General features: G+C 34.3%; 2 protein-coding genes and 1 long non-coding RNA gene across 4 annotated transcripts; 1 reads left to right on the top strand and 2 right to left on the bottom strand.

Moving 5' to 3' along the window:
* Nucleotides 1-16: 16 nt before the first annotated feature.
* Nucleotides 17-6,178, bottom strand: LOC126967441 (leucine-rich repeat protein 1). 2 transcript variants are annotated; one of them, XM_050811903.1, is made up of 4 exons: nt 4,815-6,174; nt 4,640-4,731; nt 2,871-3,025; nt 17-762 (listed from the first exon to the last, which is right to left on the bottom strand). In XM_050811903.1, the coding sequence occupies exons 1-4, from the start codon at nt 5,383-5,385 to the stop codon at nt 339-341; spliced, it is 1,242 nt and encodes a 413-aa protein (XP_050667860.1). In that variant the 5' UTR covers nt 5,386-6,174; the 3' UTR covers nt 17-338. The 2 variants fall into 2 exon arrangements, with proteins under 2 accessions (XP_050667860.1, XP_050667861.1); XM_050811904.1 differs by lacking the exon at nt 17-762 and having other exon boundaries at nt 2,151-3,025; nt 4,815-6,178.
* Nucleotides 6,179-6,219: 41 nt separating this feature from the next.
* Nucleotides 6,220-9,913, top strand: LOC126967484 (uncharacterized). The gene is made up of 4 exons (XM_050811973.1): nt 6,220-6,314; nt 6,397-6,708; nt 7,623-7,854; nt 9,891-9,913. The coding sequence occupies exons 2-4, from the start codon at nt 6,466-6,468 to the stop codon at nt 9,911-9,913; spliced, it is 498 nt and encodes a 165-aa protein (XP_050667930.1). The 5' UTR covers nt 6,220-6,314; nt 6,397-6,465.
* Nucleotides 9,914-14,400: 4,487 nt separating this feature from the next.
* On the bottom strand, nt 14,401-15,764 carry LOC126967444 (uncharacterized). Its single transcript, XR_007729997.1, has 3 exons — nt 15,746-15,764; nt 14,929-15,196; nt 14,401-14,845 (listed from the first exon to the last, which is right to left on the bottom strand). It is a non-coding gene; the product is annotated as an uncharacterized LOC126967444 (long non-coding RNA).
* Between the last annotated feature and the right edge of the window lie 984 nt (nt 15,765-16,748).

Here is a 16,748-nt window from a genome sequence, read left to right on the forward strand (position 1 = left end):
TATTAAAAATTCGAAATTTCACATAAATATTTAATAAGTTTAATATTGTATACATGCCCAAATGTAATAATTCGTAGTATGTAAACAATTCCTTTAGATTTACAATAATTATTTACTTACAACACATAAGTTATTAACATTGATGTAGTTATTAATGGAGAGAAATTGTAATATTCGAAATGAATTCCTTTTCCAATCATGAGCAAAAGTGATAATTAACAAATACATAAAAGAAAATAAATTATAAATGTAAAGTTTTTTAGTCATCAATACCAATTCATTTTTTAAAACTCTCAGACTACAAATTCAGACTTATCAATTTTAATTTACAATATCCCTTATCTGTTTAACTTCAAAAGACATTTGGGTGAACAAAAATAACATTCAAAATTAATCTCACTTGTAAAGCTATTTTTGATCAATGAAGTACCTTTAAATTTGTCAGCAAAGTTAATTCTTTTGTATAAATATATATCATTCAATACTGGCCGGCCACATATACACATTTTAGCATTATCTAACATATCAACTAACGTCCAGGGAATTGTTTTCCGTGTATAGAACATGTTATGTTTTAAAATTACTTTTGCTGAAATATGCACCAAACTCCCCACACATAAGTCCCACTGAGAATAATCTATATTTGTGGCTGTCGATATACTGTCATCAAATTTGTTCATAGATAAATCCAAATCTTCAAATGAACATTGAAACAGGCTGCATGGTAATGATTCCAAGCTGTTTCTACTTAGTGTAAGGTATCTGAAATATAAAAATATCAATGTTTACTAGGATATTATATCTATATCGTGTTATAAATGTATACTATCATATCTAGGATTAGGCTCTTGATGTTGAAAGCCAAACTTTGAGACTATTATGTGTCATTTAAATGTCACCCCAAAACCTGACATGTGCATTTTATTTAATATGACATGACATGACTATTATTTAACATGACATTAATTGTTAAGTTTTTCACCTCCTGATGTATGTATAAAAATAGTTTCCAAAATATTAAGTTATTTAGCTAGGCTCCTTGGAGGGGGGTCATCAATACCCTGCATGGACTCATAGTGGTTGGCATTTTGTGCCATATAAAATATTTGAATACCATATTATTCACTATATTTAACAAAAAAAAACTATCCAATTCAAATGGTACAAAATATAAGGAAGAAACACTGATAGACTCCTGAAAATAAAGCAGAAAATGCACATGACAGTTTTGGCATTATGTTAGTTAAACCCTGTAGCTTAAAGGTCACAGCTCATTATTGCAACAAACTGTTCGGTCTTGCCGTCCCCTTGTACTCAATCGATTGACGCGATTGGAATGGAGTTCGCGCAGTTAACGAGAGGTCATCACGTGATACTCAAGAGATTCAATATCTCAGAAGTTAAAACACAGGAATTGACTCAATATTAATTGCGGGTTGACACTGAGTGCGGACATATTATCTGTACAACTTATATCAAGTACCACAAGAGCCAAGGTGTGTGAATACTGTGATGCTCCAATGAGCTATGACCCATATAGTACCGTGTGTATTTGGAATATAATTAAAAATCAATGTTTAAATATAAATTGAATCAGTGTATGTGTAACACACTGAATCTTTGGCTTAAATAATTATGACTACATGTGTCCACATAATTTGGTGTTAATATAACCTGTTAGAATGTAATGCTAAAATATTAATTTATAATGTAATAGACATCCAAATAAGAACTACCTTGTAAAATTTTTTTTTGATATACAATCAAAACAAAGTCAATTTTCTAAGCTGACTGGCTTAGAAACTGGACTGATACTATATTTTGGTGCAAAATATATTATATTATATGACAAGTTTATATATTTTAACTACTTACTCTTATATTTTTATATTTAGACCTTCCTTAAACTTTTTGAAAGTATTTTAATATTTTATTTATAAAATGCTCAAATGTATTTTTATATCTTATTCGTATTTGACTCGATTCCTAGAACCTAAGATTGGTTTTTATAAGTCCTATTTGTTTTAAACTTATACACATTGTAAGGATTTAATATACTTGGGAAACTGCTTAATGTAGATGCTTTTTCAATTTGTGTATGAAAGTATACAAATTGAATTAACACAAAAATTAAATTTTTCTATTTTTTCCTATAAGATGAAATTCGAAAATGTGTAACTCTGCAGTGTCTCACGTTAACAGGCACAGTGTGATGTGCTAGCGGTCATACACCAGTCTTAGATGGTGTTGTGAATCTTATGTGTCATATCAGCATCACATCAAAATAGTTTTGTTTGATTAAACATTTTCTCATCTGATATTAACAGTCATGGAATATTAGCAAATAAATGTCTGAAATGTCACATTTTTTAACAGAATATTAATATTTCCCATATATAGACGAATGAAGAAGAACTAGTAATTGGATTTTATTATTTTACAATGCCTACATACTATCTACCTCATAACTAGTACCTACACTGTCTATTGTGTTAGGTATTTATGAGCACAACCATTAATTCTGTTCAAGAAAACAATTCTGGCCAAGTTACATGGGACACTGCAAGTTACGAAACCACCGGGTGATGCCGGCTAGGTGGGCACAATGGGGCCTTTTTGTTGTGTTTTGGGTTAAAGTGCGCCTTAACTATTGAAATAATTGAGCTTGAAAACACATGGTCACATAAGACCAGCAAAATTCCGATTGCGCTCAGAAATATGGGTTCAATCACAAATCCTGAAAGGCACTGCATATCACTTAATGCTTATGCATATGGTGAATTTTTTATTATTCTCACATTTTTTTTTGCTTTGTCATTAGAGTAGACCTTCATAAAACAATATTTGCATACTTTCAATATTATTTATACCTTAAAGCTCTCAATCTTGCCAATGATGCTGGTAATTGATGTATCAAGTTATTGTCCAACTTAAGTGTGACTAAACTCCGTAGTTTCCATATATCATTAGGTATTAGTTTGAGCTTATTCCCACATAGATCTAGAAGCTTCAGTGTTGTTGTAATCTAAAATAAATGAATTCAGTGGTCAAATTGGTGTTTGAATTTATACTCCATCCCTTCAAGTTTACCTGCTTCAGCATATGTATATCATTGTGAATGGACATAATATTATATAATATATATTTGTATTTATCATGTTTTTAACATCTACTTCATCTCATTCCTTTTACTAATAAAATAAATTCCAGGAGTCCTCAACATCCAGGGTCAGATGTAGTAGTTATGAAAATACTAATATAATCAATAAATAGAAATATTTAAATGATGAGTGAATGAATCTTGCCATCATAAACTCTTGTACTACAGAAAAAAGTGTTTTTAAAATACAGCACATGCTTGTCAACACTTGTCTGCTCTGTACTAAGTCTATTCTTTTTTTTAAAGTTCTAAGTTTTATAGGCCTACGTAAGTACCTGCAAAACAATACCTAAGACCATGATAATGTACTACTAGGATCTACACTGGTTTTGTATATAATTTATTGGTTCTATTCAATTCTTTCTAATGTGGATGATATACCACAACACTATGAGTATTTATTTCTAATTTTAATGGTAGTGATTGGTGCTAAAGATTGAAACAAGATTTATTTTATACCTAAAACAAATATACATTCTGTTAGACTATTATAAAGGACATACACAAATATAATCATGTAAATTAAATGTAAGTACTTACTGGTATTTACATCTAAATCCTATTCTTTTTAATATATATACAAAGGAGTGAAATCTCGGGAGAGGAGACATTTAAATGAAGTTGAGCGGCGGGAGGTATATGATTGTACATAGAAGATTGCCTTAAAGGGCAACTGAAGAACAATAGATCCACATTTCCCTAATCTAGTCAAAAAACACATAGGGTATTGTCATCCTTACCACCTGGATGTGTAAAGTGCTCCACAGTGTGGGTTTCAAGGAAGTTTCTGCCATGAGTTTCCTTGTCTGGTTTCCAGGATGAAGCGAAATGGGTACCAAAAAAAGTACCCTCCTCTAAAAGGGGAGCAACACTCCAGTAATTCGTCTAGTGTTGCAAGGAAATGTGGGTGGTGGTGATCACTTAACATCAAGTGACCTGTACAGTTGTTTGTCCTCTTCTATAAAAAAAAAGTCATGAGAGAAATCTTCAAAATGCTGGGAAGAACCTGTTTGAGAAGCCAATCTAGCACAGGTGTCCACAGTGACATTACCAGTGATACCTTAATGACCTGGAATCCATGATAAGGTATGTTAATATTGAGGTTGTAGGCTGTAACACACTGAATGATTCTCTTATTTTGAGTATATTGTGTACAGACTTTTTGACTGCAACAGCTTTGAGTATTGATTGAAGGCAACTATTATAGTCAAAAAGTATAATAGAATTGATCATGCCATGAGACTTAACAAATAAAATTGCTTCGAGTATGTTAATTAACATTCCACAGAAGCCACAGTAGGAAGAAAAGAATAAAACCCATCACATACAGATGTTATAAAACACAAAAGTTTTCATTTCAATAGCTTTAGCTATTATTATATAATATTATTTAAATTTGTAGTGTGTCCCAAACCACACATCTCTACCATAACTGCTATTCATAGGTCATAATAAGGTGTTATTTATAAAATAATTAACCTTTGGTCCTAAGAGCCATCTCCAGTCTACTACATCAGGTTTTCCCAAAGCATTATTTGCTAAATAAAGCTCCCGTAAATTTGGCATCCGTGCTGTAAGTGATAATAATATAATTATTATGGGTGTAGGTAAAATGGAATTAAATTGAATTATTATTGTGACAGTACTAACTTACCAAACTCATAAGGTATCTTTTCTATTTCATTATTGCTAAGATCAAGAACTGTCAGCAGAATAAGAGATAAAATTTCTCTACGAAAATTGCACAATCCAATTCCTACAATGTGGAGTGTTTCTAATGTCCGAGGAAATCCTTTGGTTGTAAAATCTGCCCGACTTCTTATAACTAGCTTTGTGGGTGCATTATCTATTGCAGTCACACTAATTGAAGATAAATTAGAAACCTTAACATCTTTAGCCTTTCCAGTTATGCAAGATTTCAAAATATTCAAAAAACATTTTAACTGCACTACTTCACATTGCACACATAAATCATGAGGTGGATCTTCAAATCTAATTGTAATCTTGCCTTCATTTATAAATTTAACGAAAACTTGTTTTATAAACTTTACCCTGTACTTTGTCCCCGATTTATTTGCTGGAGAAAAATGCAGCAAGAAATATTCAGTTTCGCCTTTTGGTTCTTTTCCAACTGCTAATGTAGATTTAATGTATTTTCCATTTGATTTAATATTCAAATTACTATGTAACCTGTTAACCACTTCTACTTTGCATGTTAACTTCATTGTTCCTCTTAAATCTTAAAATATTTTCAAGAATTCTGAGAATTAGGAATATATTATTCTTAATTTACTCCTCATCTAAACATTTTCCATTAACTTTTTAACATAATATTATTAATTTAACGTAATATCTATTTTGCAACATTTACTTTTTTTTCACAACAAATATCAATTTTATATTAAGCACTTTGAAAGTTTTGATGAAGAATGAAAGAAGTTTGTAATTTGGCTAATTTTTACTGCGAGTCACGAGGTACTTGGTAGAATAAATTAGGTACATAATATTTACTGTAACGGGAATATATTTATCTGTATTTATTATTATAAATTGTTTTTCTAGTTTAAAGTTTAAACAAAGATACTCTGTGATTATTTCACTTTAAAATCTAAACCAGTGGTGTCAGTATGTCCCGCCAAAACTATCTTTTTTTTTCACTCTCAAGTTTTGGCTCGCATGTTGTAAAGTAATTAATGTTTGTTTGAATACCGGGAGTTCGAAATTGGGGTTCGTTCAGAAAGTCAAGGTACGGTTGTTTCGATGTCTTTCAACTCACTGCTATCTTCGGAATGACCAAAGTTGTCTTGACATCAATTGACATATTATTAATAATTTGAATCCTAACTTTTGTCCGGAACTCATGGCAAACTGTAACGCCGGATCCACGCGCTGGCTGTTTGTCACAAACACCGCAAACAGCAAACAAAGTCCCAAACACCAACCACAATCACCCAACACAAACAGCCATCCACATGCTTAGCGAACGTTCATAACATTGCGATTCGGCAAACATGGCGTACGACGAGCTTGTGGCAGCTATTACTTTCGGGTTGACATATTTTTATTTTAAATTAAAGCAAGAGAGAGAAAAAAGAAAAAAAAGAAGAAAGCAAAGACGATGGTGGATGATTAAAATACATAGAAATCGTACAAGGTACTGCTTTAGACCTTTGCATTTTTTGGGCTTTAATTTGCCGTGTTATTTAATTTTACTTAAAAAATTTTATTCGTTTCAGACAATTTATAGAAAAAAAATTAATGAGCTTCTTTATGAACCATCAGGGGAGTTTCATAACTTCTGCCGCATGAGTATCACAGATTTTGAGTATTTGCTAGACAAAATTTCTCCTCTGATTTCGAAACAAGATACGGACTTCAGAGAAGCTATACCAGCGAAATATCGTCTAGCAATAACACTAAGGTTTATCGCAAGTGGTAACAGTTATAAAAGTTTACACTATTTATTCAAATTGTCTCCCCAAGCAATATCAAAAATTATACCTAAAGTCTGCAAAGCAATTAATGATGTTCTAAGAAATGAAATAAAGGTGAGTTGTTTTTTATAAATGTTTATTTTTTTTATCAATAATTTGAAATGAAAAATTAATTCATGAAAAATTAAGCCGATTAAACTATCTCAATTTTCACGAGCAAAGTCTTCATAAGCTTTAATTAAAGCTTCATTTACACGGTTTGTTTCTGTTCTTTGGGAAATCAACTCATTGGATATTATTTGAATGGTAGGAGTAGAATTTGATGAGCCCGATTGGTTGAAATAAACGTGATTTTGAGAAGTGAATGGTTGGGGTGAATTGATTACCAATGGTAAATACTGTGACGTTTGGGCGGTTGATAGCTGGTTTGAACCTAAAACTAAAGTATTTGGCAAAGGTTCAGAATACGAGGTTTCGGAAGATGACGGTCGATATGGAGCCGATGGTGAATTATTTGGCAAAGGTTCGGAATATGATGTTTGGGAAGTTGATGGTCGTATTGGAATTGGTGAAGTTTTTGGTAATGGCACAGAATATGCCTGATAAGGGGCTGATTGGGGAGATGGGGTTTGTCGCTTAAAGAGCCTGTCTTTAATTCTGTTTATAAACAATGTGTCTATATTATACATAAATAGTTTCCTCTCATCCGGTGAAAGTTCACACAGTTTTTTCGCTAGTAATTTTCCATAAAGTTCGCAGTCGTCGTCTTCTTTTGGTGGTGGTGGTGGATATTCCCCCTGTCTTTTGCTTAAAATATTGGTCAACTGTCCAAATGCAGACGACATTTGCCGTTCCGCTGTGTCGGTAGCTGGACGACGGCGCATTGGTTTTGGTGTAGGGAGAGGCTGTTCTAAATCTCAATTTTCAACAACGTCTACGTCCTCTATAGCTGCAGTTTCATTTTCTTCTGGCAATGCTCTCTGAAATAAATAACTAATTTTTATTTACTTCATTTTGATTGTTTTCAGATGCCATCAACGGCTGATGCTTGGATGAATATAGAAAGAGGGTTTAGAAGAAAATTTCCACACTGTCTTGGTTCCATAGACGGCAAGCATATTAATATAGAAAGTCCACCTCATAGCGGAACTGAATATTTAAATTATAAGAAAACGTTCAGCATCGTTCTATTGGCATTAGTTGATGCCCACTACAAATTTATATTTGTTGACATAGGATGCCAAGGGTGGATTAGCGATGGTGGCGTCTTTAATAATTCATTACTGTGGAAAAAAATCTGTAAAAATGAAATTGATTTTCCTATACCATGCCCACTTCCTGGATCGGACGTTAACGTTCCATACGTTTTCATAGGAGATGGTGCTTTTGCATTGAGCATGCATGTTATGAAACCCTACCCAGGACAGCATCGGCACCAAATCAGCCCAGCACATCGGTTCACCAAAATGAATATTCAATCAATGTTTATCTAGAGCTCGGGTAGTAGTCGAAAACACATTTGGAGTTTTAGCTTCAGTGTTTCGTATTTACCGTCGTCCAATTTATTTAGACCCCATTACTGTATCAGAAATAACAATGACCTGTGTACTACATAACTTCCTTCGAAAAAACTCCCCAGAGAGATATAATCAATAAATCCAAAAATTTCAGAATCGTAGTTGCTGACCAATCAGACATTTTTTACGCTTTGCGCGCCAACGAAAAAGTGTAGCAAGAAAATACATCCGCCTCCCGCAAGCTCGCGCGCATTACTGAACGCTGCCAAACGTGTAGATACGTCGCAAACTGTTTGCCAAACATCCTTTGATCTGGCAAGAAAAACCTACACCGATGCCGAACACTGCCCATCACAAACAAAAACAGGCAAGCAACGACAAACACCCATCCACACGTCCGTGTTTGCTGTTGGCTGTTTGCCATTGTTTGTCAAGCGTGTGGATGGGGCTTAAAAAATGACCACGTCACGGAACGCCCAGCAGATTGAACTACACGCATCAAAAAAGTCTAAGCAAAATGCATGATATTACAAATTTACCATTTGTATTAATTAATTTCGAAGTCTTTATTCAATCAAAATGCATAGGTATGTAAACTTTTTTGTTATTGATGACATACTGGCTGGTTGTAAAAAAATTGTCGATTATGTTTTGTTTTTTTCATAAAAGTAAATGGAATTTGTTTGAATTTAAGTGCGTTTTTATTGCTACGCTTAGTCTTGATTTTATAATTTTACCAACCATTTAAATAAAGTTAGCGACAAAATTGAATTGTTAGATATTCTTTACGTCATGGAGCGACGTCATTTGACGGCAAATGAAATGCAAAGAGCTGTAGGGATGTTGCAAGCGGGAAGTAATCAATCTCAGGTATCTCGGCATTTTGGCATTCATAGAAGTGTTATTTGTCGTCTTGCATCGTGCATTCAGGAAGTTCATCCATACAGCGGCTCAACAGTTATGATATGGGCGGGTATTATGAAGAACAGGCGAACTGAGCTCGTTTTTGTAAATGGAAACATGTACGCTGAAAATTACGTTGATGGTATTCTCAGACCTTATGTCCATCCACTTCCACAAACGTTTGGCTCCGATTTTACGTTAATGCATGACAATGCGCGTTCACATACAGCTCGGCGAACCAGTCAATACTTGGCAACGGTGAACGTCCGGGTATTTCCCTGGCCTGCACGATCGCCAGACCTCAACGCCGTCGAGCACGCATGGGACATGCTCCAGAGACGTGTTTTGAAGGACTTGGACGGAGTGACAACAACCCCACACCTGAAGGATTTGCTACAATTCCATTAGGAGCGAATACCGCAAGATGACATAAACAGTCTCATTAATTCAATGAATAATCGTTGCCGACAAGTTCTGAATAGCAGAGGAGTCCATATTTTGTATAAAATTATCCTATTCTATTATAATAAATTCATTTGCCTTAGAAATTTCATTTTGTTAAAAAAATGTTTAGTTGCTTACCTTACTTTCCTCGGTGATGGAATTCCCGACGAATGGCGAAAGAGCTTTCTCATCCCTTTCTATAAAAATAAAGGTGATTTATATCACCTTTATTTTTATCTTTATTTTGTCTTATGACTGCAAAAATTACAAAGCTATAAAACTTATCTCCCATTCCTTCAAAATATGGGAAATAGTCATCAACAAAAGGCTTCTTGAAATAACTAACGTCACTGAAAACCAATGCGGATTCGTCACCGGTAGATCCACAACTGATGCCATACATTCAGTCAGAATACTGATGGAAAAGTACAGAGACAAACAAGACTTGCACATGATATTCATCGACCTAGAAAAAGCTTTCGACCGGGTACCGAGAGAATTAATTTAGCACGCTCTAAGGGCCCAGAGTGTCCCCGAGCATTACATAATGATTGTCAAAGATATGTACCACCAAGTATCAACAAAAGTGCGAAGTCCAGCCGGAACAAGCGATGAATTTGATGTTAAAGTTGGCGTGCACCAAGGTTCTGCACTCAGTCCTCTGTTATTTAATATTGTAATGAACCATCTCACCTCAAATTTTCAGCGAGTGCCACCATGAGACAATTATTCTAAATATTCAGCGTATAGCTGACGATGTCGTCATCATCAGTGTACATGTGAACAACCTGCAGCATACTTTAGAAAAGTGGAGAGAAGCTCTGGAAACATCAGGTCTGTGAATAAGCAGAGAGAAGACCAAGTACATGCATTGCAACTTTAGTGGCATCAACAGCAAGATCACCATCTGTCTGCAGAACAAAGAGATAAAAGAAGTGGACCATTTCAAGTACTTAGGGTCAGTCATCAGTAAAGATGGGTCAATAGACACAGATATCACCCACCGCATAAATACCGGGTGGAGAGAACTATCTGGGGTGCTATGCGATAGCCGAATGCCCGTGCGCATAAAGGGACGAGTATACAGAGCAGCCGTCCGACCGGCTATGACATACGGAGCCGAATGCTGGCCACTCAAAAAGCAGCACGAACATCAATTGCACTGCGCAGAGATGAAGATGCTCAGGTGGGCAGATGGGCAGGTGGTGTAACTAGGCTGGATCAGGTCAGAAACATACACATAAGAGGCACCTTTAAAGTAAGACCTATCCCAGATAAACTGCAGGAGAGCCGTCTGCGGTGGTACGGACATGTTATGAGGCGACCATACAACCACTTGAGCAGAAAAGTGTTAGATATAATAACTAAACCTCGAGAACGAGAAAGACTCCGAATCACACGGGTGTCTATAGTAAATAAGAACCTGAAAGAAGCCCACATAAACAAAGAGACGACCCAGGACCGAGCCACCTGGAGACACATGATACGGAGGGCTGACCCCAAATAAAATGGGAAAAGGCCAGACAAAGAAGTACCTTAGTTTCTGCAGTATACTCTAATATTGTTAATTTCTGTTATTAAAAGAACTTATAAAGACAACAGCTGTTATTTTTACATCATAGGACCCTAAAAATATTATTTTAAAAATAAAATACAATGTTATAATGTGAAAAACCATCCTAAAATTTAAATTAGTACTTACATGTTGCTTAGACTTTTTTGATGTGTGTATCTCAGTGAAATATGAAAATTCAAATTTATAAAAACACAGATCCAATAAAATATATGGAGCAACCTTTATTAACAAAAATATCAATACATTTCTCATATGAATTCCTTCAGAACACATGTTATGTACCTTTATTAAAATATAACATAAATAAAAAGCCCTTTTTTTTTAGGTGATTATGGTTTCCACGTCAGCTGTTTTCCCCCTTTTATCGTTTGAGACTTCTGCCCATACAATGATTATTCAGATTGTCAGCCTTGATTATGCTTGAGCTTGGTATAACTGTGAAAATAACACTAAGTATAAGTTTGTTTGCATCAAATTCAAATTCAAAAATTTTTTACCGTTATTTACCGCTACTTCGTAAAGGGTTGAGCTAATGAGAAGAAGTAGCAAAAAACTCATTGCCACTCTTTTAAGTCAAGATTTACATTAGGATAGCAAATGGATAGTTTTTTTTTATGAAAATAAGCGACGAGACGAGAAGGACGTTCAGCTGATGGTAATTGATGCGCTTGCTAATAATTCCTTATGTTAAGATCGTATAATCTTTTGAATATTAATAACATATATATATATATATATATATATATATATATATATATATATATATATTATTATTATTATTTTGGCATCTTAGTCTTACAATATACTAGCGTATAGAAAAACAAAGCGAGCGAAAGAGAAGAACATCTCTAACGGACAGAGCAAGATAGAAAAGGAAACCCCATTTTTTCACCTAACTATCGCAAGTTGCATTACAATCGACCGCGGTACTCTGCCGATCGTAGTAGTTGTAAAGTTGTTTAATTAAATTCAACAACTGCTTCCAAGTCAGTTTGGCCGAGTGGTCTACGGCGCCAGATTTAAGCTCTCGAATTCGAACTCCACACATGAATTTATTGAAAAGGACATGGAATGGGGAAAAATTAACCTTGTTCGATTTAACCCCCACAACGACTTAAGTTTGCGCGTTTACGAATAAATAACCCCAGTCTTCTCTTCGATAGCACTTCCCTTAAAGCTTCGCCTAGTATAGGATTACGGAATATCGGAATACTCGAAATCTCGAGCGATTTAAAATTCTGCGGTAATCCGGGTAGTAGACAATTCCACTGTATGATAGCCTCAAACACAAATGAATAATTTTAATTAGTAGATATTTTGCATATTATTCGTTTATTCTCAAGTATAACTTTATACCTTGTTTACTTGTAGAGCCATTAATGTATACTACATACAAAAAGCTAAATAGACGACAGTCGCTTAAACGTGGCTTAAGCCTTCGACTAAGGATCATTCACCGCTGCGCTTCAACTAGATATGGCAAGCGTAGTCGTAATGTGCGGCAATTAATACTACGCCCAAGTGGGCCTACTCCAGTCTCGAACAATGTGTGACGTTGATGTGCCACATGTTCAAATAATTGAAAACACACTTCGCTTTAACATTTTGTAAAAAACATTACTACAAGAAAATCAAAAATACTGGGATCACATATCATCAGTAAGTATTTTCTATTTTATTAATTTCAATGTAAAATAATACAAATGTTAAAAAATTTTAAAGATGCGATTTTTTTCTTCCCTTATTTTTTATTTTTTGGTTTGACACGAAATGCATGTTGGCAAATGCCAATGCTCGTCCTTAATAACGTCTTATAAACAAATAAAAATTTCTTGACAAATGTCGTATATATGTCATCACTAAATTTAGGTTTTTTTTTGGCGGGAACGAGTGAACGAAGGAAGGCGCGCTTATACAAAAAAAAATTGTTTAAATTATTGTTCATAGTGCATATATTTTTCATACTTGTAAATTGTTTATCCTGGTTTATAAATATTCGATTTTTGTATATATAAATTGTTAAGTGCGCTTCCCCATCGCCATGGGGAAGCGTACAGGTAAAAGGCCGAAGAACGGCCAGAGCGACGCAGAACCAGCAGACGAACTTCCCCTATCCGAATCCTCGGTATCTGACGCGGAGGTGACTGAACGTCTCATTGTAAGAAGAAAGGATAAAGAGAAGTATACCCCTTATAGAGCGACAAATTATTATAGGTTATACGACGAAAACTCAAAGAAGAAGGAATTTATTGTATTTCTCAATCGCAAGCAGGGTGAAGTCAAAATATCAGACAAGGACAGGTTGGGTCTGTCAAATGGAATCAGGAGGCATTGCGTATCGGGTGTGTTGCACCTGAGGTCCGTTAATGCTTTTAAAGTTGGTGTTACCTTTGACCTGCCTAACAATGCGAATGTATTTTTAAAAAATGAAAAGTTACTTAGCGAGTTGGAGATGGTTGCCTCAATTCCGGCTTCTGAAACGGAGGTCACTGGAGTTCTTACTTCTGTTCCCACTGATTACTCCAACAAAAAAATTCATCAATTAATTGCATCGAGTAAAAAAGTTATTGCTGTGAGAAGGTTCATGCGGCGAGTAAAGGACCCACAGGGTGTTGTCTCCTTTGTTCCAACGCAAACTGTTGCAGTCACATTTGCATCAACGTTGTTACCTGAGTATGTAACACTTGATCACTGGAGGCATGAGGTTAATGTATATGTACCCCCTATTAAACAGTGTCTACGCTGTATGAAATTTGGCCATATTGCTAAATTTTGTAGAAACAATGAAGTTTGTTCCATATGTTCTGACAATCACAATTTTAAAATGTGTCCAAAAACTTTAACAAAATGTGCCAACTGTGGTGGAGATCACATAGCTATCTCATCTACCTGTCCTCTGAAAAAACAAAAAATTGAAGAAAACAAAGTGAAGTCCCGTAGTGTTAGATACTCAGATCTCTTCAATGAATCTGCTTTCCCTCAATTAAACTCAAAGTATATTGACACACACCTGAGCAATCTTATAAAATCTGACAAATTTATGAACCTCTTGGTTGAAGCAGTTTTACAAATTTGTACAAATAAAGATAAGTTAACTATAAATTCAAATAGTATTAAGGAAATTCTGAATAACACTTTTAGAAAAAAGACACCTAGTTAATTGTTATTATGGATACATTGAATATAGTGCAGTGGAACGCTCAAAGTATTATTAGTAATAGGCTTATTTTTACAAGGTTTTTATATGAAAATCATATCCATATTGCTATAATTTCGGAAACTTGGTTAAAACCACATCAGTATTTTTTAATAAAAGGCTATAACACAATAAGGAATGATTGTGGTAATAAACACAATGGTGTAGCAATTTTTATTCATAATAATATCACATTTTCTAACATAAATACATATTATGATAGTGCTCTACAAAATGTTTGCACTAAAATTAAAATTAATAACAAAGAACTGAGTATTGTGAGTTTTTACAGTCCTTCCAATTCAAATCCTCCATTTAATAAAAACAATTTAAACAGTTTAATTAAGTCCATTCCAGAGCCAATGATATTTGCAGGTGATTTCAATGCTCATCACATGTTGTGGGGATGTGTTGATACATTGCCTCGAGGTAAAGATGTTTTAGAGGTTATAGATGAGAATGGTCTTGTTATTCTGAATAATGGTCAAGCTACCACAATAGGATCTCCATCTTGGCGTCCTAATGCTCTTGACTTGACTTTGGTAACTCCATCTTTGGCTCTTTTATGTGACTGGTCAGTTATTGACAGTCCTCTGGGCAGTAGTTATCATCTCCCTGTAATAATAAAAATGGCAGTAAGTAGTGATAGTATTAGTTTGCAAAACACATTATGTAATAATCTACATTTGCCCACTCACCCTAATTATAAGCAGGTGAATTGGAATATGTATAGTAACTTAGTTGTTTCTTATTTGGATGATGTTAAATTTGACACTTTATCTTCAATAGATGCTTTTAATTCCTTTTGTAATATTTTACTTTCTGCTGCCAAGCAGTCAATCCCTAGCTGTCTGTTTTCCAAAAGTTCTAATAGTAATAATGCTACTAGTTCTTGTTCACAAAAATCTTTTAAATATCCTTGGTCGCCTTGGTGGAATCAGAAGTGTACAGAAGCAGTTTTAAATGCTAAAAATGGTTACATTAATTTTAAAAACAACTCCACTGATGAAAATTATGTGGAGTTTAAGAGATTGCGGGCTTTAAAAAAACTTATCTTAAAAAGTGAAAGAAGAAATAGCTGGATAGGCTTGTGCAATTCATTTAATCGTTGTACTCCTTTGTCTTCAATTTGGAAATACATGCTCAAATTTAACAAAACTTACATTCCTGACAGTGTGTTGAATGATAGTTGGATTCCAGATTTTCTACAAAAGTATACTTCTGACTTTGTATCAAATGAGTTAACTAACTATGTAAATGTTGTTAATGATAGTAATAAATATTTGATAGAGCCTTTTTCTTTACAAGAACTAAAATCCGCTTTATTTACTAGAAGAGATACATCTTTCGGTCTTGATACCATTCCATATATTTTACTCAAAAAACTTAATTGCCACAGTCTCCACATCTTTTTAAATAATCTTAATCGCCTATGGAAGGAGAATACTATTCCTGCAGAATGGAAAACAGACTGTTTAATCCCAGTTTTAAAGCCAGACAAAAATAAAATGTTACCTGACTCTTATAGACCTAATAGCTCTCACGTCTTGTGTTGGGAAGATATTTGAGCAGCTTCTAAAACAACGTCTCGAGTTCTTTATAGAACAAAATTGTCTTTTGCCTAATAATCAGTTTGGTTTTCGCAAAGGTCGGTCTTCTAGGGAGAGTATAGCGCAGTTACGGCTTGATGCGCATCAATGTTTAGCAAGTAATCAATATCTTTTGTCTGTATTTTTTGACATCTCAGGTGCCTTCAATAGTGTAAATATTGCCGTGCTTTGTGACGAGTTATCAATGTTAGGGATACCAGGTAAAATAATAAATTGGATTCAATCCTTTTTGACTGACAGAAAAGTATATGTAAAATTTAATAAACATTTGTATGGACCACGACTTTCTTCTCTAGGTGTTTGTCAGGGGGGAATATTGTCTCCTTTAATTTTTATTATGTACATAAGACGATTGAACCTTATTTTGGGGCCAAATATAGTAAACCTACAGTATGCAGATGACTTAGTCGTCTATGTATCGGGAGTTGATCTGATTAATTTAGCCGCTACTATTAATAAAGCACTTGTAAATTTATATCAATACTTTTCTTATCTTAATTTAAATGTAAATCCAACCAAATCAAAAGTCTTTGTGATTGGTCGTAAACGCATCATATTGCCTCCCATTTTATACAATGGCATTCCACTGCCTATTTCATGTGACATAAAATTTCTAGGTGTAACATTTACTCCAAAACTTTCTTGGAAAAAATATACAGATAGTGTTATAATTAAAGCGAATAAAGCTTATAATGTATTAAAATCTTTGTGTGCAACGTCGTGGGGAGCGGACCCTAAAATATTGTTAATTTTGTATAAATCGCTTATTCGTAGTCATTTTGAATATGGCTTTCATTGTTTCGCCGCAAACAGCAAAATTGTTAATAGTCTGGATAAAATACAAAATAAATGTATGCGTACAATATTGGGTGCACTTAAAACTAGCCCAATAGCTGCTATGCAAATCG

The sequence above is a fragment of the Leptidea sinapis genome, chromosome 13, assembly GCF_905404315.1.
Source record: "Leptidea sinapis chromosome 13, ilLepSina1.1, whole genome shotgun sequence".
Classification (NCBI taxonomy): Eukaryota; Metazoa; Arthropoda; class Insecta; order Lepidoptera; family Pieridae; genus Leptidea; species Leptidea sinapis.